The sequence below is a fragment of the Glycine soja genome, chromosome 9 (genome assembly GCF_004193775.1).
Source record: "Glycine soja cultivar W05 chromosome 9, ASM419377v2, whole genome shotgun sequence".
Classification (NCBI taxonomy): domain Eukaryota; kingdom Viridiplantae; phylum Streptophyta; class Magnoliopsida; order Fabales; family Fabaceae; genus Glycine; species Glycine soja.
In genome coordinates, this window is record NC_041010.1 from 40,784,704 (window position 1) to 40,803,616 (window position 18,913).

At 34.0% G+C, this 18,913-nt stretch overlaps 3 protein-coding genes across 4 annotated transcripts; 2 read left to right on the forward strand and 1 right to left on the reverse strand.

The window, feature by feature from the left end:
- Positions 1–580: 580 nt before the first annotated feature.
- Positions 581–3,642, forward strand: LOC114368926. Its single transcript, XM_028326224.1, has 3 exons — positions 581–851; positions 1,487–2,066; positions 3,412–3,642. Exons 2-3 carry the CDS (start codon positions 1,610–1,612, stop codon positions 3,465–3,467), a joined length of 513 nt encoding a protein of 170 aa, XP_028182025.1. The 5' UTR covers positions 581–851; positions 1,487–1,609; the 3' UTR covers positions 3,468–3,642.
- A 3,662-nt stretch (positions 3,643–7,304) lies between these two features.
- LOC114368927 (protein NETWORKED 2D-like) lies at positions 7,305–11,905 on the forward strand. The gene is made up of 2 exons (XM_028326225.1): positions 7,305–7,722; positions 8,596–11,905. Exons 1-2 carry the CDS (start codon positions 7,629–7,631, stop codon positions 11,481–11,483), a joined length of 2,982 nt encoding a protein of 993 aa, XP_028182026.1. The 5' UTR covers positions 7,305–7,628; the 3' UTR covers positions 11,484–11,905.
- LOC114368928 (protein ecdysoneless homolog) lies at positions 11,828–17,193 on the reverse strand. 2 transcript variants are annotated; one of them, XM_028326226.1, is made up of 5 exons: positions 15,952–17,193; positions 15,058–15,396; positions 14,315–14,439; positions 13,068–13,231; positions 11,828–12,404 (listed from the first exon to the last, which is right to left on the reverse strand). In XM_028326226.1, the coding sequence occupies exons 1-5, from the start codon at positions 17,076–17,078 to the stop codon at positions 12,222–12,224; spliced, it is 1,938 nt and encodes a 645-aa protein (XP_028182027.1). In that variant the 5' UTR covers positions 17,079–17,193; the 3' UTR covers positions 11,828–12,221. The 2 variants fall into 2 exon arrangements, 1 of the variants encoding a protein (XP_028182027.1); XR_003657450.1 differs by having other exon boundaries at positions 12,384–12,404; positions 13,068–13,215.
- Positions 17,194–18,913: the final 1,720 nt, after the last annotated feature.

Here is an 18,913-nt window from a genome sequence, read left to right on the forward strand (position 1 = left end):
TTGGATGATTGGAGTTGTTAAATGGTCAGAGATTCCTAGTTTCCTACTTGATATAGAAGTTAGTTTGGAGAAGATAAACTTGATTTGATTTTAAATTTATCTTAGGAAGTTGTTACAAGATTTTGTTTTATTCTCTAATTATAGTATGTTTAAACAGCTAATTTTTACTATAGATATGAACATTTACTAATAATTATTCGACAAGCTGAAAAACTTATAAAGAAAAACACCACTTCTTTAATCATTAGTTATTCCATATATAATCTTATATCTTATATTGGTACTATTTTAGGGTGACATTATTGACACGTGTCGACAAGTTGGCCGCACATGCATCCCATGATTGGGGTAATGGCCATCCACGTCAGCAACTTTGGACGGTTATCATATCTCTCACCACCGAATCAACGTCCAGTAATTTTTCTGATTAAAAAACATAATATTGTTAACTACCTTATGCTATAGGCCAGGAATGAATTATTATAAAATGTGTGAGGGGTGTAGAGTAAGACGATGAGACCTTGACTTTGAACGTTCATCAGAATAACCGGTGCAATTTTGACCGTTGGATGTGAAAAGATGAAAAAGGTGATAAAATAGCTCTATAAATTCAGAAGAAGACGAGGTTTTGAGCGATTGGGTTTGGTTCTCAGTGTACCCAGAAAAAGAGGCAGAAGAAGGAAGAAGAAGAAGAAGATTAGAGAGTGAGAGAGGGATAATTGGCGAGTTAGGGTGTCGAATTGACTCACTGAGTATTTGCATTGTATCGCCGGTTTTTTTTCTTTCGCCGGAGAAAACCATTGCTCCGATCTCCTCTGCTTTTTGTTTCCGATACCATAGCCGTTTGAAAGGTTCGGTTTTTCCGGCGAGGAGTGTGGGATTTTCTGGTGATTCCTTGGTTGTGAATTGAGTTTGGCGAAATTCTCGATTTTGACCCTAAAGCAAAGGGATTTACTCAAAAGTTTTACTGGATTTCGTGTTTTTTTTTTTCTTTTGATTTTTTGCATTGAGTAGACCGAACATGAGTTTGTGTCATTGTGTTTGAGATCTGGGGTTGATATTTTTTGGTAAATAAAAAAACAAGATAAAAATTTATTCTTTTGAGATTCTGATAACTATCTTATCCTTTTCTTCTTTATTTTTTTTAATATTCTCTTGTGCTTTTCTGGGAGCGTAAATGTCTAGATAATTTTTGCTGACATTTAATTTTGGGAAATGGGTCAGTGAATCTAGGCTAAGTTCTTCAACTTGCTGAATTAGGTTTGATATTTGAAAAAAAACAAAACCTTTTGTAAATTCACTGAATCTGTTTCATCCGTGTTTGTGCTTTTTTATCTTTCAAAAAAATTGCGTTTTTATTGGTTGTTATCGATATTAGTTAATAGGTTTGTTTGGTTGAATTTATTTTTGTGCCACATTTTCCAATTGATTTCCTTTTGCTAATGAATCAATGGATCATTTCCTAATATAGTGGTTTCCGCAACAGGCAGGAACCACTGGCCATTCCGTTTCTCAAATTTTGGCCGCATTCTTTCACAAATTTTGGCCACCAAAAGAGCTTCTTCAACCATTGTGACTCTTTAGCTTTAGAAATCACAATTGGGAGAGTATGGCTGTCTCTTTGACACGTTTGTCATGGTGGTTGTGGGGTAGTAGCAAGGAGAAAGAGCCTGTTTCTAGTGGCTCTACACTGAATTCATCTTCTGAATGGAGTTTTAAGGAAAGAGAGACTGTGAAGTTTCCTTCAGTGAAGGGAACAAAGATAGCTCCTTCTCACAGGAAGGTTAAAAGGAAATGGCAGAGCAGGGAAGAGAGGAGACATGATAGAGAGTATGATGTTGTGTTGGTTCCATCTGATGGTGATGGTTGTTTGTCAAGCTCTGAATCTGATGACTCAGATTTTTCCATTGGGTGGTTGGAGCCTCATGGCTCTGATTTCCTTCAGAGTGATGATGATTTGGATAATAGTTTTGCTGTGCTGGTTCCTTGCTATAGGAAGGAGGTGTCGAGTTCAAACAAGGAGCTTTTGAGTGTCATCAAGAACCTTCCAAATGAATTTTCTTCTGGTAAGTAAGATTCAGAACGTGCACTTGAATTGTATGATTTTGTTTTCATTGAGTTATTTTGTTCTCTTTCAAACTCCTAGCACTGTTTAACTTTTTCTGAGTTTATGAACTTTTTTTGTGCTGATTCTTTAAAGTCAAACAATCCTTGTTCAGGTTCTTTTTTAAGTTTTTATAATTTTATGTTATTGTATAGTATGATCCATAATTTTTTAGTTGGTTTGGCCTTCTTGATGATTCTGATGCTAATGAGGAAATGTTTGTCATTATCAGATGCTAATGCACTGCTTAGCAATTATAAATGCAATGGTAATTGGGGCCAATAACTCGCTAAATCCAAATAGGAAAATACATGATACATAATATAGACCAAATAGTTTTGCCTTTTTTTAGAATTGTCTTCAAATGCTTCGAGCTACGGGGTTTTTTATTTATTTTATTTTTGTATTTTTGTGTGTGTATCCTATATGGTTTTTGCTCCTCTTATTCTCTGAATGGTTTCATCCATGATTTGCAAAGATACTGCCTTGCTTTTATGAGCTAATTTTCTTTGACGGTATCTTCTCTGTTCCAGGAGGTTTCCTTATGCTTCTGCCATGAGCTTTTTTTTTTTTTTTCTATTATCAAGTCTTATATATATATATATATATATAAAATAAACTCTTAGCTTGAAATTTTTACTCAGGTGGTAAATCACTTTTACTAAGTTGTTTTCATGAGAGATAAAAAGTTATACACTGAAGAAGCTTCACCTTCACAACCTGATTAAGGTTCTAAATTCCACACTATACAAGGCAACTAATCACTGACTTCCTTTTTAACACAGTCAAGTGACTTCTTACTTTTCTCTTCTTCGACCCTGTAATATTTTTCAATAATAAACAAAAATAAAAGATAGCGTATAGTATTACTATATGATATCTTCATAACATGTTAGCATAACTTCTTTCCTTTCTACCTCGGAACTGTTTCTTTGTTGTACATGGAAAATGAGTCCTAGTTTTTAGATCTTTATGGTTTTGTAGTAGCCTAGGACACACGGATCAAGTTGACTGAGAACTTGTAACAATTTCATACCCCAAATTGTAAGTTAGGCCCTATAGTGTTTTTTAAAATTACAACCTGCCATTTTCAATTGAGCTCTTTGTACAAATCAAAACTAGGGAAAGTTGTCCTGTAATTTAATGATGGCAGTGGTTTCATTGAATTTTTGTTGAAACTCAATTGAGTGAAAGCATTCATTTACAGTACTTACTATTGTGATGATATCTGTTGATACATTCATGTATACTATTTGTGTATCTGCATTTTGAAGAGACTAATTTTGAAACTGTGGTTGAATTTGCAGCTGGCAAAAATTACATGGAACACTGGCTGGCTTCTCTTCAGAATTTAGAAGCTTAGAAAACTACATCTTCTATATGACTATGGACCTTTCTGACATCCTTCTAGAAGTAGAGGAGGCAAAATAATCCATCATCCAATGTATTTTTTGTACATAGAATCATCCTCTCTTACTGTAAAAGCTTAAATTGAAATGGAAAATTTCGATCTAGAAAAGTTCTATATGGCCAATCAATCACCACTATAATAAAAAGGATTTTACTAAAAAAATTGGGATTTTCATGTTGATAATGGTGTTATAATGGAGGATTGCAAGAGTCATGTTTTAGATAAGATGAGATTTTTTAACCCTGATTTCTTTTTATTGCTGGGAAATTAAAAAGCAACAAAAGAAGAGAAAAATTAGCCCCTAGTAGATGCAATGACTGGAGCAACAGCTTAACAGATAGCACTGACAGGGGAAGTACAAGAATTCCAATGAACTAAGGCATGAGATGAAGCACCGTGATAACTATAATAACTTAATATAAAATAATATAAATATTTTAAATGGATAATGCAATTGACATTCTTGATTATTCATACTTTTCACTAATTATTTTTTTATTTGTAAATGGACAAACAAAAATTTAAGTAATTTAGGAAGATACATATTTTGGTTGATTTACTTCTCAATGGAAAGCTTTTGGTTTTGTAAACATATTCACTTTTGCAACGCAAACCGGTTGGTTAATTGCATTCCTTGCTTCTTTCCTTCCTTCCCTTTTGATTGATTCTTCATAAATTCATTTTGCAGTTTTCCCCCTTATCTCTTCCCTATCCCGTTGGCTGTTAATCTGCATAACCCTTTTTATCCAAATTGGCATATCAAGTGTTGGACCACATGGAGGTGCGATGCATAGATGAGCCACATAGTTTTTTTCTCAAATTAAATGAGAAAATGGTCCATTCTTCTTTAACTTTGAGGATTGCCTTTAATGTGTGGCTCTAACATTATTGATGCCGAGGAAATTCTGAAAAGGGAAGCCAATCTAGCTCAACAATTTTATTTTTTAATGATTTGTATAAATTAATAAAATATATATTTGTTTCTTATTTGATTTTCTAAAAAATAAAAACAAAAAAAATCTCTTGTCAAAATAAACAGTAAATAAGTCTTAAATATTTCTTTGGGCCTGAGAATATGCAACTATTTTGTTGTCAATTTGCCATCAGCTGTAATACATCTCGCGTGAGAGGAATTAGATTCCATAAAAGTACCATAAAAAAAAAAAAAATTTGCATAGAAGTGATATTTACAATCGCACTATCTTATGCATGACGGTATAAACTATGATAAAAGGATTTAATTTTCTCTACCACTTTCCCATTGTTTCTTTCCTTCTTTCTTCGTAATTACCTCATTTCAATTGTTGTTATAGGACTTGACCTCGAAATTAAAAGGCACTGTGAATAGCAAGTTATGCCATGAAAACAGGAAAATAAAACAAGGAAATGAAGACAATTTAGACTGCGAATGCTAAGTTGCTAACATGATATATACGGAAAAAGACCATTGGTGTTGTCATCTTTTGCTCAGTACAAACTTTAAAATGACAAAAAGAAAATCGTTGTGTACATTATTATTATCGAACTACAGTATGATATACTATATGTTAAATTGCTGACTTTTAGTAACTACTTTAATGTCATATCTAAAATCAGTATTTCTTTTATGCGATATCTAAAATCAGTATGAAGTGGCACAGCTGATTAAGAATTTGAAATTAAAAAATGAGTTTAAATTTCTGCTATTACACTTTCAATGAAAAAAAAAAACATACCTGAAGATTTTTAATAAGTTTACTGTGTAAAAAATTTTATACTAACAATTTATAGAAATTAAATTCTTACATAAAACTAAATTCTCTCTCTCTCTCTCTCTAGACAAAAGTTTTGGATGACAAAATCATGGGTTGTAGTTTGTCATTTATTTGTTATTGCTTATAAATAAAATATAATTCTCAATTATTCTTTTCAAAAGGCAGCAAAAGAAATAAAAATAACATTGGTAGCAAGCATCATATTGTATGGATTTTAAATTTTTACAAAGTATAAAAACTATAAACTGAAAGAAAATATTTAAATCTCACCCCCAAAAAAAATATTTAAAATTATAAAAATATTATTAGTGTTAATAATATTTTTAAAATATTTAAAAATTTAAAATATATAATTATTTTAAATAATTAAAAATATCCTGTATCATTTTTAAAAGAGAATATCCTAAACGAGTTAACCTCTTAATAAATAAATGAAAACTAATTTAATGTATTATATATTTCTTTTGCTTAATTTGTTGAGATATTATTGTATGATAATCAAGGAAATCTATTTGCTCCTCTAACTTTCTGTCATTCAAAATTTCCATTTTATTTGGTTATTTTAAAAGAGAATATGCTAAGATTTTTTTTTAATAAATTTTTCCAATAATTGTAAATTTCATCTGAAAACTACACTATAGCTGGTTTGTAAATTTACGAAAATTAAATTATCCGATGTAAATAAAATCAAAATTATTTTATGAACACAAATAATGACAATGGGTAAAACCGTAAGAGATGTTTTGTAATTTTTAAAGAACTAGGGCCTTTACATGATTATGTTATATAAACATTAATTATTATTTTTACACAAATCTACTACATGGAATGTTTTTAAAATTTTACATTCTCCCCCAAATTGACAGGGATGAATAGGCCAAACAGAATATGTAACAGTGTGGGACGATAGATAAGATTTCTCTTTCAAAAAGATTTTGCTTTTCTTTCCAAATCTTTTCTGGTTAGAAAAAATGAAGAACAGAATTACTGAAAACAACACTATTATATTAGTCAAAGATTTTTAAAAGGGAAAAAATTCGTTAAAAAAATTTCCTATTTATAGCGTCAGTGCAGGCCAAAGTCGTGAACAGAACGTGCTTCCAAAAAACAACAGAAATGCACAATTTTCTATTTGGGGCATCTCTCTCAAACTGTTATAGAAAGTGGCCATCTTTCCGCTACAAAAGTTGGCCACCGCCACCTTTACATTACAACTTTCCTAAGAAACTTTTTTGTACGATCAAAATTAGAAACATTTAGACAGAGCATTTATGTTTTCTTACAATAATTTATATAATTTGTTAATTTTAGATTAAAAATTCAACATCATAGCAGTTTGGTAGGAGAAATAATTTGCTTTACCTCAGGATGCGACACATTGCAACGAAAAAAAGTTTTCAACAATCAAGTAGCTAGTTAGATGGAGATTTCCTACAAGAAAAATATTAAAAACAATTAACAAGTTAATCTTCCAACCATGCCTCCACACTTTGGATATGTTAGCGCAAGAAAGTTTTCAGAACAATTATTTTTCTTGTAATTAAGTTTGTAATTTTAATCTTAGATTGGGAGAATGACTCACTTATATATCTATATTTTTTTACAATTATCTCCATGAAAATTTTATGTTTAATTCTTTTATTAAGAGTATATATGACAACTAACATAGATAAAAGTAACACTAAAGACATCGCGAGAGAGATAAAGGTGTGTGTAAAGCAAGTAAAGCTATGAAAAAATCATTAATTATACGATTTGGTTTTCTCTAACAAAATCTCGGATTTGATCCAAAAAATATATATAATTAAAATCGATTTTCTCGATTAAAATTAATCATCAATAAAAATAAGACTAATTAAGAAATACCTTATATAATATGGGTACCAAACAAAAGCAAGCAAAAGTGGACAATGCCACTAGCACGTGGGTCGTTCAATGCATGCATTATGTTTCTTTAATTTCATTTTTATTATTGAGATGCATGCTTTTCCAAAAGCAAGGTTTGGACATTAAATTCGTGCGAACTTTGCTCCCCTCCATCATCCCATAATTAGCACAACATCTTAGTTCCCACGTTTTCTCTCTCTCTCTGAATCTCTTTCTATCTTTTTCGTTGATTATCTTTCTTTTTTTCTTCTTTTTTTCTTAATCCATTTTCCCACTTTCTTCTCTTGGTCCCTCTGCTGTCATGGAATCCATGTCTTCTCTTCCCCATATCTTAAACAGATAGAGTAATAGGAGAAACACGGTTTGCATGCTTTTTGACTCTCACGTTATTAATATTAAGATCTCAATACCAACAAGGACCAAGAAGGGAAATTAAAGAGATAATACACAAGAAGAAGAAGCAACCAAAATTATGTTGCAGAGAGCTGCGAGCAATGCTTATTCATGGTGGTGGGTTAGCCACATCAGAACAAAGCAATCAAAATGGATGGAGCAAAACCTTCAAGGTATGATCATCAGTTTATCTTCATTTTCTTTTTCATATTGAAGAACATGATCAACTTTACCATTTATCTCCTTTTCTGATGGAATTTTTTTACACATTCATGGCAGAAAAATATAAACGTATGGCTTGCATTGGTTTCAACGTTAGATTATATGTATTATAAGCTTTTGATGATCAATTTCATTTCCCCATGGAATCTAATCTTTAAATTATGCTTGCCTTAGAGTGTTATCTAAAATGTATTTATCGGTAATCAGGAAATTCAAGTAGCTAGAGAGGTTTAATTAAGAGAAACATTTGATCTTGTGTTATATGTACTCAAGCTCAAGGTTTAATTGTTTTGCATGGATTCTGAAAATGATTCTCTACGTGCTTTTATTTCCAAATCTGGACCTCAACTAATCAAAAACTACATATGCACTTCCTCTATCACTTTTCAAATTGAATTTTCCCAAAATCCAATATGTTTGACTCAATTCACATTATGCTATTTTTAGCCAATTTGTGGAATAGAATTTGCGACACAGAATGACTCCAATTTTTGCCCACTTTTCCTGATAGAATGCCTTTCAGACAATAATTATGTTGCACAGCTTCACTTTTCTTATTAAACATATACTTATTTGAGAAATTAGGTATAGTTTGCATTCCTTGAAGTTGTTTCCTATGATTTTAAAACTTAACGATATGCTTACCACTATCCTACATGCGGATATAGCGATGGACGCTTGTTTACTCACTGTTAATTAAAATGTAAATTAAAAATTTGCTTGAATCACATGGAGATGCCCGTGTAAGATCAACATAACCCACTTGTATGTGCCTTTATACATGCATATAGCTGGCTAACTAAAATAAATGAACAAAACTGCAGATATGGAGGAAAAAGTGCAAACCGTTTTGAAGCTCTTAGAGGAAGAGGGGGACTCTTTTGCCAAGAGAGCAGAAATGTATTACAAAAGGAGACCGGAACTGATAAGCTTTGTGGAGGAATCATTCAAGGCTTACCGAGCTTTAGCCGAACGATATGATCACATATCAACGGAGTTGCAAAATGCCAACAACACCATTGCTTCTGTCTTTCCAGATCGTGTCCCATTTATGGATGAAGACGAAGATGATGGATCACCAAGGCCTTCAAGAAAAAAAGCAGAAGGGTTCAAAACAAATATTCCAAAGCCTCCCGTTAAAGATTTAAAAAGTGTCATAACAACAGCAGCAGCCACAAGGAGATTGCATTCCAAGAAGCCAGCTGCCACAGCAACTTCTGCTGCTCCGAAAGTTCCTAAATCTGGTTTGAGCAGAAAAGCGGCACTTGAAGAGGTTGACAAGCTGCAGAAACAGATTCTGGCTCTACAAACTGTGAAGGAGTTTGTAAAGAACTCTTATGATAATTCCGTAGCTAAGTACTGGGAAACTGATGAGCAAATCAAGGAATTGCAAGAGAGAGTTTCCATTCTGCAAGATGAGCTTGGAGAAGGTGTTGATATTGAAGATGATGAAGCTCGCCGTTTGATGGCAGAAGCTGCTCTTAAATCATGCCAAGAGGCATTGACACAGTTGCAAGAGAAGCAGGAAAAATCACTTGATGAAACCAGAATTGAATCCAAAAGGGTAAAGGATGTCAATTCCATGTTGGGCTCTCTCATGGAGGAATTCCATTATGATCAGAATAATTCTGAAAAGCCAAGGGTCCAAAGAGATTTAAAAGAAATAGCAGAAACAAAGGACTTGGAAGAGAATGCCAGATTGACTCAGAAGAAACAGGAGTTGCAATTATTAAAGGAGAACATTAAAGAGCACTTTGAGACTAGCTCCAATTCATCACTCAGTGTGGCAGAAATGGCAGAGCAGATTGATGAGCTAGTGAACAAAGTAATCAGATTGGAAACTGCAGTATCGTCCCAGAGTGTTATGGTAAAGAGATTGACAACAGATACTGATGAACTTCATGAGCAGATTCGAACTCTGGAAAATGATAAGGAAAGTCTTATCAAGGACAAAAACAAATTGAATGACCAACTGAGAAAGTTGGAAGAAAAGATGCATGGAGTACAGGATCTAAACCAAACTATTGAGGATCAGAATAGCAATCTCCAAACCCAATTCAATGAAGCACTTAGTAATCTTGATCATCTCTCAGAGAAAGTCCAAAATGTGCAGCCAGGCGAGGAGGCCAAGACCACAGATTTATCACACACACAAAAGGATTCATCAACCCAGGCTGAATTAAAAATCAAATCTGAAGGACAAGTTCCTTTGAATCAAGACAATATGTTGTTGAATGATAAGGAGATTACAAATGGTTTGGTAGAAGATGATGCAACAGATAAGGAGCTTAAGGTTGCTGGTACTGTTGAAGATGATGCAACATCAGACAACAAGCCTGAGGTCACTGGCTCACCATCTGCTAGTGAACCCAATGTCACCGGTTCTTTGGAAAATGATGCTAAGTCAGCAAATGAGGTTAAGGTCACCAGTTCCTTAGAAATGGATGAGGCAACTCCTGTGGAAAACAAATCTCCAAAAGAATTGGAAAAACAAGAGAAGACTGTACATCCTGGCAATGATGATGAAAAGGCAACAGTTTCTATGAGCACTACCACAGAAAAGCAGGATGTCAGTCAGCACCTGGCGAGCAACAAGGCAGATAGTTCTTCAGAGAGTTCTGAGAAACAGCAAGAAAATGATGATAAGCAAAGTTCACGTGAGATAGAGAATGTGCTCAAAGTTGATCCCAAGGGGCAGGCAACAGCACAAGAAGATGAACCTGATTGGCGGCAATTGTTTACAAGTGGGATGCAGGACAGAGAACAAGTTTTGCTGACTGAGTATACTAATACTCTTCGGAATTATAAAGAAGTGAAGAAGAGGCTGACTGAAATAGAGAAGAAAAATCAAGACAATAACTCTGATTCATCTTTGCAGCTAAATGAACTGAAGACATCTAATGCCATGAAAGATGAAGAGATAAGACTTCTGCGTCAAAAATTAGGTCTCCAGCAGAGAAGCATGGAAGGAAATGAAGATTTCACAGAGGAACTTTTACAAATTGAACTACCTGAATCTACTTCACTCATTGAAGAAAAATTCCGGTCAAACATGGATGAAATCCTAGAGGAGAACTTAACTTTCTGGTTAAAATTCAGTGCTTATTACTCTGAGATACAGAAGTTTGAAACCACCATCAAAGATTTGCTGACCGAGTTATCAAAATTAGAGGAAAGAGAGAAGTCGTCAGAGGGTAGTAGCAGCATAAAGTATTCAATAAAATCAGATTCAAGACCAATTTACAAACACCTAACAGAGATCCAAAGTGAAATAACAGTCTGGATGGAAAAAGGTGCCTTGCTGAAAGAAGAACTGCAAAGTCGATTCTCATCTTTGTGTGACATCCAAGAAGAGATAACAACAGAATTGAAAAGCAGTGCTGAAGATGATGACTTCAGGTTCACAAGCTACCAAGCTGCCAAGTTCCAAGGTGAAATTTTGAATATGAAACAGGAAAACAACAAGGTTGCTGATGAACTTCAAACGGGTTTAGATGGTGTAACATCTCTCCAACTTGAAATAGAAAAGGCTCTGGTGAAGTTGAATGATAAATTTGGGTTCTCGGCTTCAAAGAGACAACAAAATGGCCAGCTAAGACAATCAGAGACTCGGGCCAAGGTTCCTCTGAGGTCATTCATCTTTGGCGCCAAACCAAAGAAACAATCAATCTTCTCCTGTATGACCCCTGGAATGCATAGGAAATACCGGTAGGAGCAGGGTCATGTAAAATATATTCCTATCGTGCTTTTTTTTTCAAAAAAAAAATATCTTTGTGATAATTCTTTTATCGATTATATTTAGTAGTGTATTAACAGTCCCCTCTTCACTAGAAGGGAGGATTTATTTTTTATTTTTTGCTTGTTCATAAATCATAAGTTGGTGAAGACAAAAATGTAGTATTTTGGTTTACATTGTATTTGGAGAATTTGGACGAGGGGGAGGAGTGTAATTCGGTAATGATAATTTTATGGCTTGGTAGAAATTCAGATTTAACTAGAACAGTAATTGCAACATTATTAAACGGAAATCGCTTAACCCAAAAAAAAGGGGAGCAATGATCAACTGTTAATAGTGGATGCCAACCTCAATATAAACCCCTGTTGGGAATCATTTAGTATCATTTCTGATTTAAACAGATTTGCTACATAAGATAGTTATCCAATTTCCAATTTCCTAGACTTCTCTTGCCACTTGTATTACTGCCAATGAACGTTTCTCTTGCTTTTCTCTGGAGGCAAGGAAAGAAGACACTTCTATTCAAATGGAGTGCCAAAACCTGGTCCAGTCACACCGGGACTAGCAAGTATTCCCATATGCCCTCTGCTAAGCAGGTGCCTACCCAATGTGGATAAAGGATATCGGTAAACAAGCTAGGAAACATGCCATCCAGAGACTATACCGTTGGAGAATCCCAAAACATCAAAAACCTGGAAAAATATTTCAGTATCTTCATTTGCCCTTCTTGCCATCTTGTGGCAACTGCACCCCCATGAGGCCAAGCAAATTGGAAGCCGGACCAGGAAGCCCTTGCTGGGAAGAAAAGGAATCGAGTAAGCTTTTTACTAAATTTACATCCACGTCTACAGGAGAAAAATCCTCGTCCATAATATGTTCAGATGCATTTGACGTTCCCTGAAAGTGAATTCAAAAGGAAGAACAGAACAAATCATTAGCCTTTCAAGCTTCAACTGCACTCCAGCACTTACGAAAGTTCGCTGGAGAAAATATAAACTGAACTAGTGAACTATCATCCAAATGTCATGTTTTGCTTTCATTGTCTTACTTATTTCTTAACTAGATTTTGTACCAATGAAAGGAACGAGCATGAATTCTTCTATTCTTATGATATTATTTCTAACGTTTATTAATTTGTCATTTCAAGATTGATATTGTTTAAATTTGTTTATATAGTTTTAAAACATTATATTCTATTTTACAAAAAGTTAAATTATTTGGATAGTTTCTTAAACTTCTGATATTAAATTTATGATTCAAAGATTTATGATATATGACATAAATATTTTAAAGATTAAAAAAACATTTTTTACTCTTCTAATATTTAGTAAAGTCGCTTAATTTTTTTAAAAATAATATACTAGAAGATTCAATCAATGTCAAAAGTAGTAATACAACAATTATATCATAACATATAGTTGGTTATAAAATAATATTTTTATTTAACAATAATGAGATATTTATTTCCTTTCAAATAACCTTGCTAGGTTTGGTAACACTATACATCGTTACAGATTAAAATTTAACACTTTCTTTACTCATGCAAATGCAAACAAATACCTGATCCTTCTTTGGAATTTGTTCATTAGCACGAACAAAACTTTTCTGAAGGGTTGTTGCCTTTAGCTCTTCATTCATAGCATCAGAATAGGACCGCATGAAAATATCCTCTCTGTCCTCATTATCCTCATCCAATTCAACAATATCACTGTCATCAGAATTATCTACATAATCATCAATAAAAATATAAGAACCCACAAATAATACTATGGGGGGAGACATTCAAATTGACTGACCAAGTGATCTATATTTGGTTGAATTCCAGGAATTAATTCATTCTACATACTAAAACCCAGGTACCACTATCCCAAACAACTAGGGAATTGATCAATTTTCCATCAGGTAGCCCCAACCTTGAAGACATGAAGAGTTTTGAGCCTTAAAAAAGTGTGCTTGTAATCAAGAATTAATTCCACGTAATTATTATGCATCTTTTAGTGAAACTATATTAAACAGAATCCTCGGCATGGAATATTAGACTCTTCAAGTAAGGATTAATATTTTGAAGTAAACAAACATTCACACTTAACAGCTATAATTAAATACCATGTATCATGAAACCATTGTGTGGTTAACACATTAAAAACCAGCAACAAGTGATGTGCTTCAGCCCAAAAAATAACTCCATAATGCTACAGATAGCAGTTTGAACTTATCTGAGAACTTCACAGCCAATAAAATATTGAATGGAAACACAGTTGAGTTTAACAATTTATTTCTATTTATTATTAAAGATGGAGGTAAAGCATTGAACAAAGAACACTTTTGATTATCTGCTATCCCAAGCAACACACCAAGATATTATAGGCTAAGACCTTTTTTGATTGGAAATGTGTTATGGGGAAGATTACTACCATTTCTCAAGAAAGAACAAAGAAAATCCTAAAATGTACCATCAGCCTATTAGAATTTAGGGAAACCGCAATAAAACTTGCTAGCACTTATTTCAAATCTTTGGCAGGATGGCTAAAAGGGACTTTAGAAGCTCCTAGACAAAAGTAAGTTCAAACTTACAAGACATGCATCGTAATGTGCTTACATGGATGACGTCATAAAAACATGCATCAATGTAATGGTGTAAAAGAAAGCGTTACAAAATAATCCATTAGCAGAAAATAAACACAAACAAAAGCAAGTTTAAGTGTTTAACATATAACAATTAAAGAGAGGATCTATTTAAATTTCGAGAACACTTATTCAACAAAACAATTAGTGCCTACAAAGTAAAAATAGACAAGAAATCTCACCAAAGTCCAGATCAGACGACGATCCTTCTTCAATATTACTGTTGGCAACTTCACCGTCTGAATGCATCATTATTGATTCCATGTCTTTAATAAATTGGTCCACATCAAGGTTCACTTCCTTATTCCTTTACAAGAGAAGTGCCCAAAATAAAGAGATATTAACATAATAAAGTAACATGGCAAAATCAGAAAGGTATCCAATTGAGTATCATCTAAATGTGTGTTACTACTGTATCATGACAGCATCCAGAAAAATTAATCACAAGAATAATAACTATTTATAGTTTATACAATAAACTAAATAGAACGTGTTATTATGTTATTCAATACTAAATAATTAAGGTTATTTTAGTTAGAACTTAAGAAATGATTATAAAAATAGTAAAAAACTAAGCTGGTTTCAGCTTCACAAAAGCTAGTTTTCTAGGTTTTGATTTTTAGATTATGAAAATAAGCCCAAAACAGCTTATTTGGATTTGAAAAGCTATTATATAAGCTTGTCCAATCAGCACCACATTTGACACCTGGGAATAACAGTTTTAATTAACAAACAGGGGAGTTAGACTTAGAATTGTATCTCGGTTTGGGATCTATGGTACTGAATCTATGTCAACAGCCAAACATCATGGAAGATAAATCATTTTAATGATCCAAATCCTTTCCCTCAAAAGATGCCTATACAATAAGTGACTTAAGCCTGCATATCAGGTATGTTAAATGAGTATGTACATCACTAAACTAACCTATCTTCAGGAGCTTCAGCACCCTTGTAACTTGACAACTTATGGACAAATGCCTGCATGGTTTTTGCTATATCACTGGGATCAAACTCGTCAGCATTTGAAGCAGATGATGGACCAGCATCTTGACCCTCTTTTGCTTTCCCTTTCTTTTTGTGTTTTAAGTCATATAGTTCCATCTCCTTTTGTCTTTCCATAAGAACAGAGTTCAACTCTTCCTCTCCACCGTAAAGCCAGGAATCATCATCAGATGGAGGAACCTCCTGATCCTTAAAATCATCCACCGAATGAGGCAAAGCAAGAATTTCATCTATGCGTCTAACAGGAGCATTCAGCAAGTCACTGCAACAAATATTCACCTTAGCAATCATAAAATAACAAAAACCAATATAAAACCTGGAGAGCTAAACTCAAACATCATTACTACATCACAACCTAGATAGACCAATTCCCCAATGCCCCCATCTAATGCTAACATATAAATCATCACCAACAAAGAGCACCCATCCATTCTAACCAATGTGGAATCTCAACACACCCCTTCACACCCAAGATTGGACATAGAGAGCATGGACATTGAAAGACTCTTCTCGCAGGACTAGGTAGGGTTTTTTAAGGACAATTGAGGGAAGCCATGTCATCTTGAATTTGGGCCGAGTCTAATTTATCCCTAAAAGCTAGCTCATGAGGGAAGGATTGATTGAGCCTTTATAATAAATTCTAGTTTAGTCATATCTATAAACTATAATCAATGTGGGGTCTCATTAATGACAAAATAAGATAACCTAGGGAACTAAGCTAAATACACACAACCAAAAGATTAAAGACCAATACCCATCCAACACAAAAACAAGACTCATTTCGAATCAAAATCAATAGCCTAGTTTGAATTCCAACCTGGCCTTGGAGTGCAGAGAAGTGCTCCTATAATACTCCTGAGCACTCTGCATCAATCTCTGGTACTCAGAGGAACCCGGAAGCTGTCCTTGGAAGTACCCACTGTTCTCCAAACTCTTCCTAAACGCCTCCCAAGAGCTCCCTTTCCCTTCCTCCCCGTCTCGCTTCCGCTGCTGATACATCATCTCCAACCCACACGCTATCTTCATCCCCAGCTCCGCCTCCGCAAACCCTTCCCTCTCGCTCCGAGCCGGCATCTCAGGGTAGCACTTCGGAGCCTGAAACCTCTGCTGCGCCAACTGCGCGTACATCGCCCTCGACATCTTCACCGAAACACACACCAACTCCTCTGTTTTCCCTCTCTCCACAAACCTCTCCATCCTCGCCGCGAACTTCATCGTGTCTATATCTCTATCATAGAACCCCTCCACTGCCAGCGAAATTAACCTTGGCTCGTGCTTTAAAATAGACGCCGCCGACACCGGAACCCTAACCCTAACCCTATGCATGTTATTCCTAGCTTGTTCAGGGTAATTACTGATGCGTTTTTTGATGGCGCGCTGGATTGCGTCCGAGGCGAGGGATTCGTGAGGGGAACTAGCGACAAAATTGAGGGAATCAATGAGGGAGGGGTTGGTGAGGCGGTTACGCGGCACGATGTGGAGGCTTCCGTTGCGGAGGAAGAGGCGGTGGTGCGCAGTGTCGGGGTTGAGCCAGCGGGGGAGGTGGAAGGCAGCCTCGATGAGAAGGAAGTCGCCGTCGGAGTCCCAGATTCGAATGGAGAGTGAAGGGAAGCGTTGTGAGATTCGGAAGAGGAGGAAGACGGCGAACCACTCGTCGTCGAGGTTGTCGCCGAAGCGGAGGCGGCCGTGGAGGTGGAGGAGGTGGGAGGAGGAGGAGGGGCAGGGGCAGGAAGGGTTCGGAGGAGTTGAAACGGAGAGGGTGAAGGGTTGGTGCTGCCATATGTAGTCTTCGGTGAAGGGAGATAGGGTTTCGAGAATTTTGAGGTGGAGGGAGCGGAGCGTGGCGGTGGAGGTTGTGGTGGGGGAGTCGGGGTATATGGCGTAGAAAACGGTGTCGTCTGATGGGCGCGGGGAGAAGATGGAGGAGGAAGAAGGGAACTCCATTGCGTATGCTCAGTTGCTCACTCTGCAAACTTCTCTAGACTCTAGTGTTCGGGAAACAACCTTTCTTCATAAACCCTTTTTGAAGCTTCCAGGCTACGTATGAACAGAATGAATAAAAAATTACGCAGTATATATAGCTTTTAAATTTTAATTTCAAATAGGGTTATTTATATTTTGTTAATTTCTAATAATAATTTTTTACAAAATTTATTTTTAATCATAAAAAAGATATCGTTTTTTGTTCATCATGTTTTTCTCTCAAATATTATCATTAGGTAATGAAAATTATTCTTGACATTCATCTAACTTGTCAAGATATTAATTAATCTAGCATGATAATTATATATAATTTTTTGGACAAGTACTTAATTTTTTCCATAAAAATATGTGGTGTTCACATATTCCTTCTTAAAAAATAAAAAATAAAATTTAATCTCTCAAAATATAAAAAATAAGATAAATTTATCTTAAAATTGTTGCAAAAGTGATAGGATGCACATAAAAACTAAAAGTTATTAACAAATTAATTAAGAGTTTAGAAGTTTGAAGATGATGCATTACAAAGTTTTTTCAGAAGTTTATAATTTTTTTAAAAAATAAATTTAAATTAATTATTTAAAACTTTAAAATACGATAAATATATTTTATGGAAAATAAAAAAGTATCAAAATAAAATTTTAAAAATCAAAACTAATTTTTTAAAACTTAACTTACTAACATTAAGTAAAAAAAAAAAGTTTTACATGTGTTACCCATGATGTCTTTCTCCAAGCACTTATTTTTCTTTCCTTGGATTGCTTACTTGTAATACTTGATGAGTTATGCTTGAACGAGAAGCCTATTTTCTTCCATAGTAAGCTTGACTTGCATTTTTACTAGAATTCTCTCCTTCATCAAAATAAAGTGTAGTGTTTTTTTAGGCCAAATTTAGTAAAATAAAAATTGTGAAACTTACATTTCCACTTTCACATTATTGGATTTTACATTACTACTAAAATTTGAGGGCTCCCAAGAGTTGTTTGCCTGGTAGTAGAGACATAGGAATTTTTTTTAGAGCTTTTGGTAGTAAGGAATTGATAATTTTGCATAAAATTTATTGTTGGATTATTTGGTAGTTGTAAAAACATTGGAAAAATGGAGGATTTTAACTAGAAGGAGAAGATTGATAATTTTACATGAAATTGTAATTACAATAAAGGTACAAATTAAATTGGCTAGTATCCATTTAGCAACAAAAAAATAAAATTAAAATTGAATTTGAGATCGAAAAATTAAGAATAAAAATGACAAATGTTGTGCAAAGTATGTTTACCAATGACAATTTATAGATTTTCACATGCCTAAATTTTGCAATTTTTAATCTGAAAAATATTGATATGCAAAACCAGTTCATATATATATATATATCAAATCATGTGATATGTTAAAATATCAACAACTTTTTTAATGATTAAACTTACTTACTTTACATTTATTCATTTTAAAAGGGACAAATTCATTTTCTTTATAACTTGTACAACGAAAATGTTACATTTTCAAATTTATTTTCCCATGAACAACTTTTAGAGATCTTTATCTTTATTAAAAAAAGTTTAGGGATGTTGAATATAGTAAGTTCATTGAAATCAAAATAAATTTTAAGACTTAAAAGAGTATTTATATATTATTTACCAATAACGTCTTTCCATTAATCCTAAGAATTAAACTTACTTTCATATAAGATGTGGATTCTTTATTTATTAATTAATTGAATTAATCTTTATTGACAACTTTAAAAAGAGGTGATTATTTTTTTTTATAACTTGTAGCTTGTAGTCTTGTACACACAAAAAAAT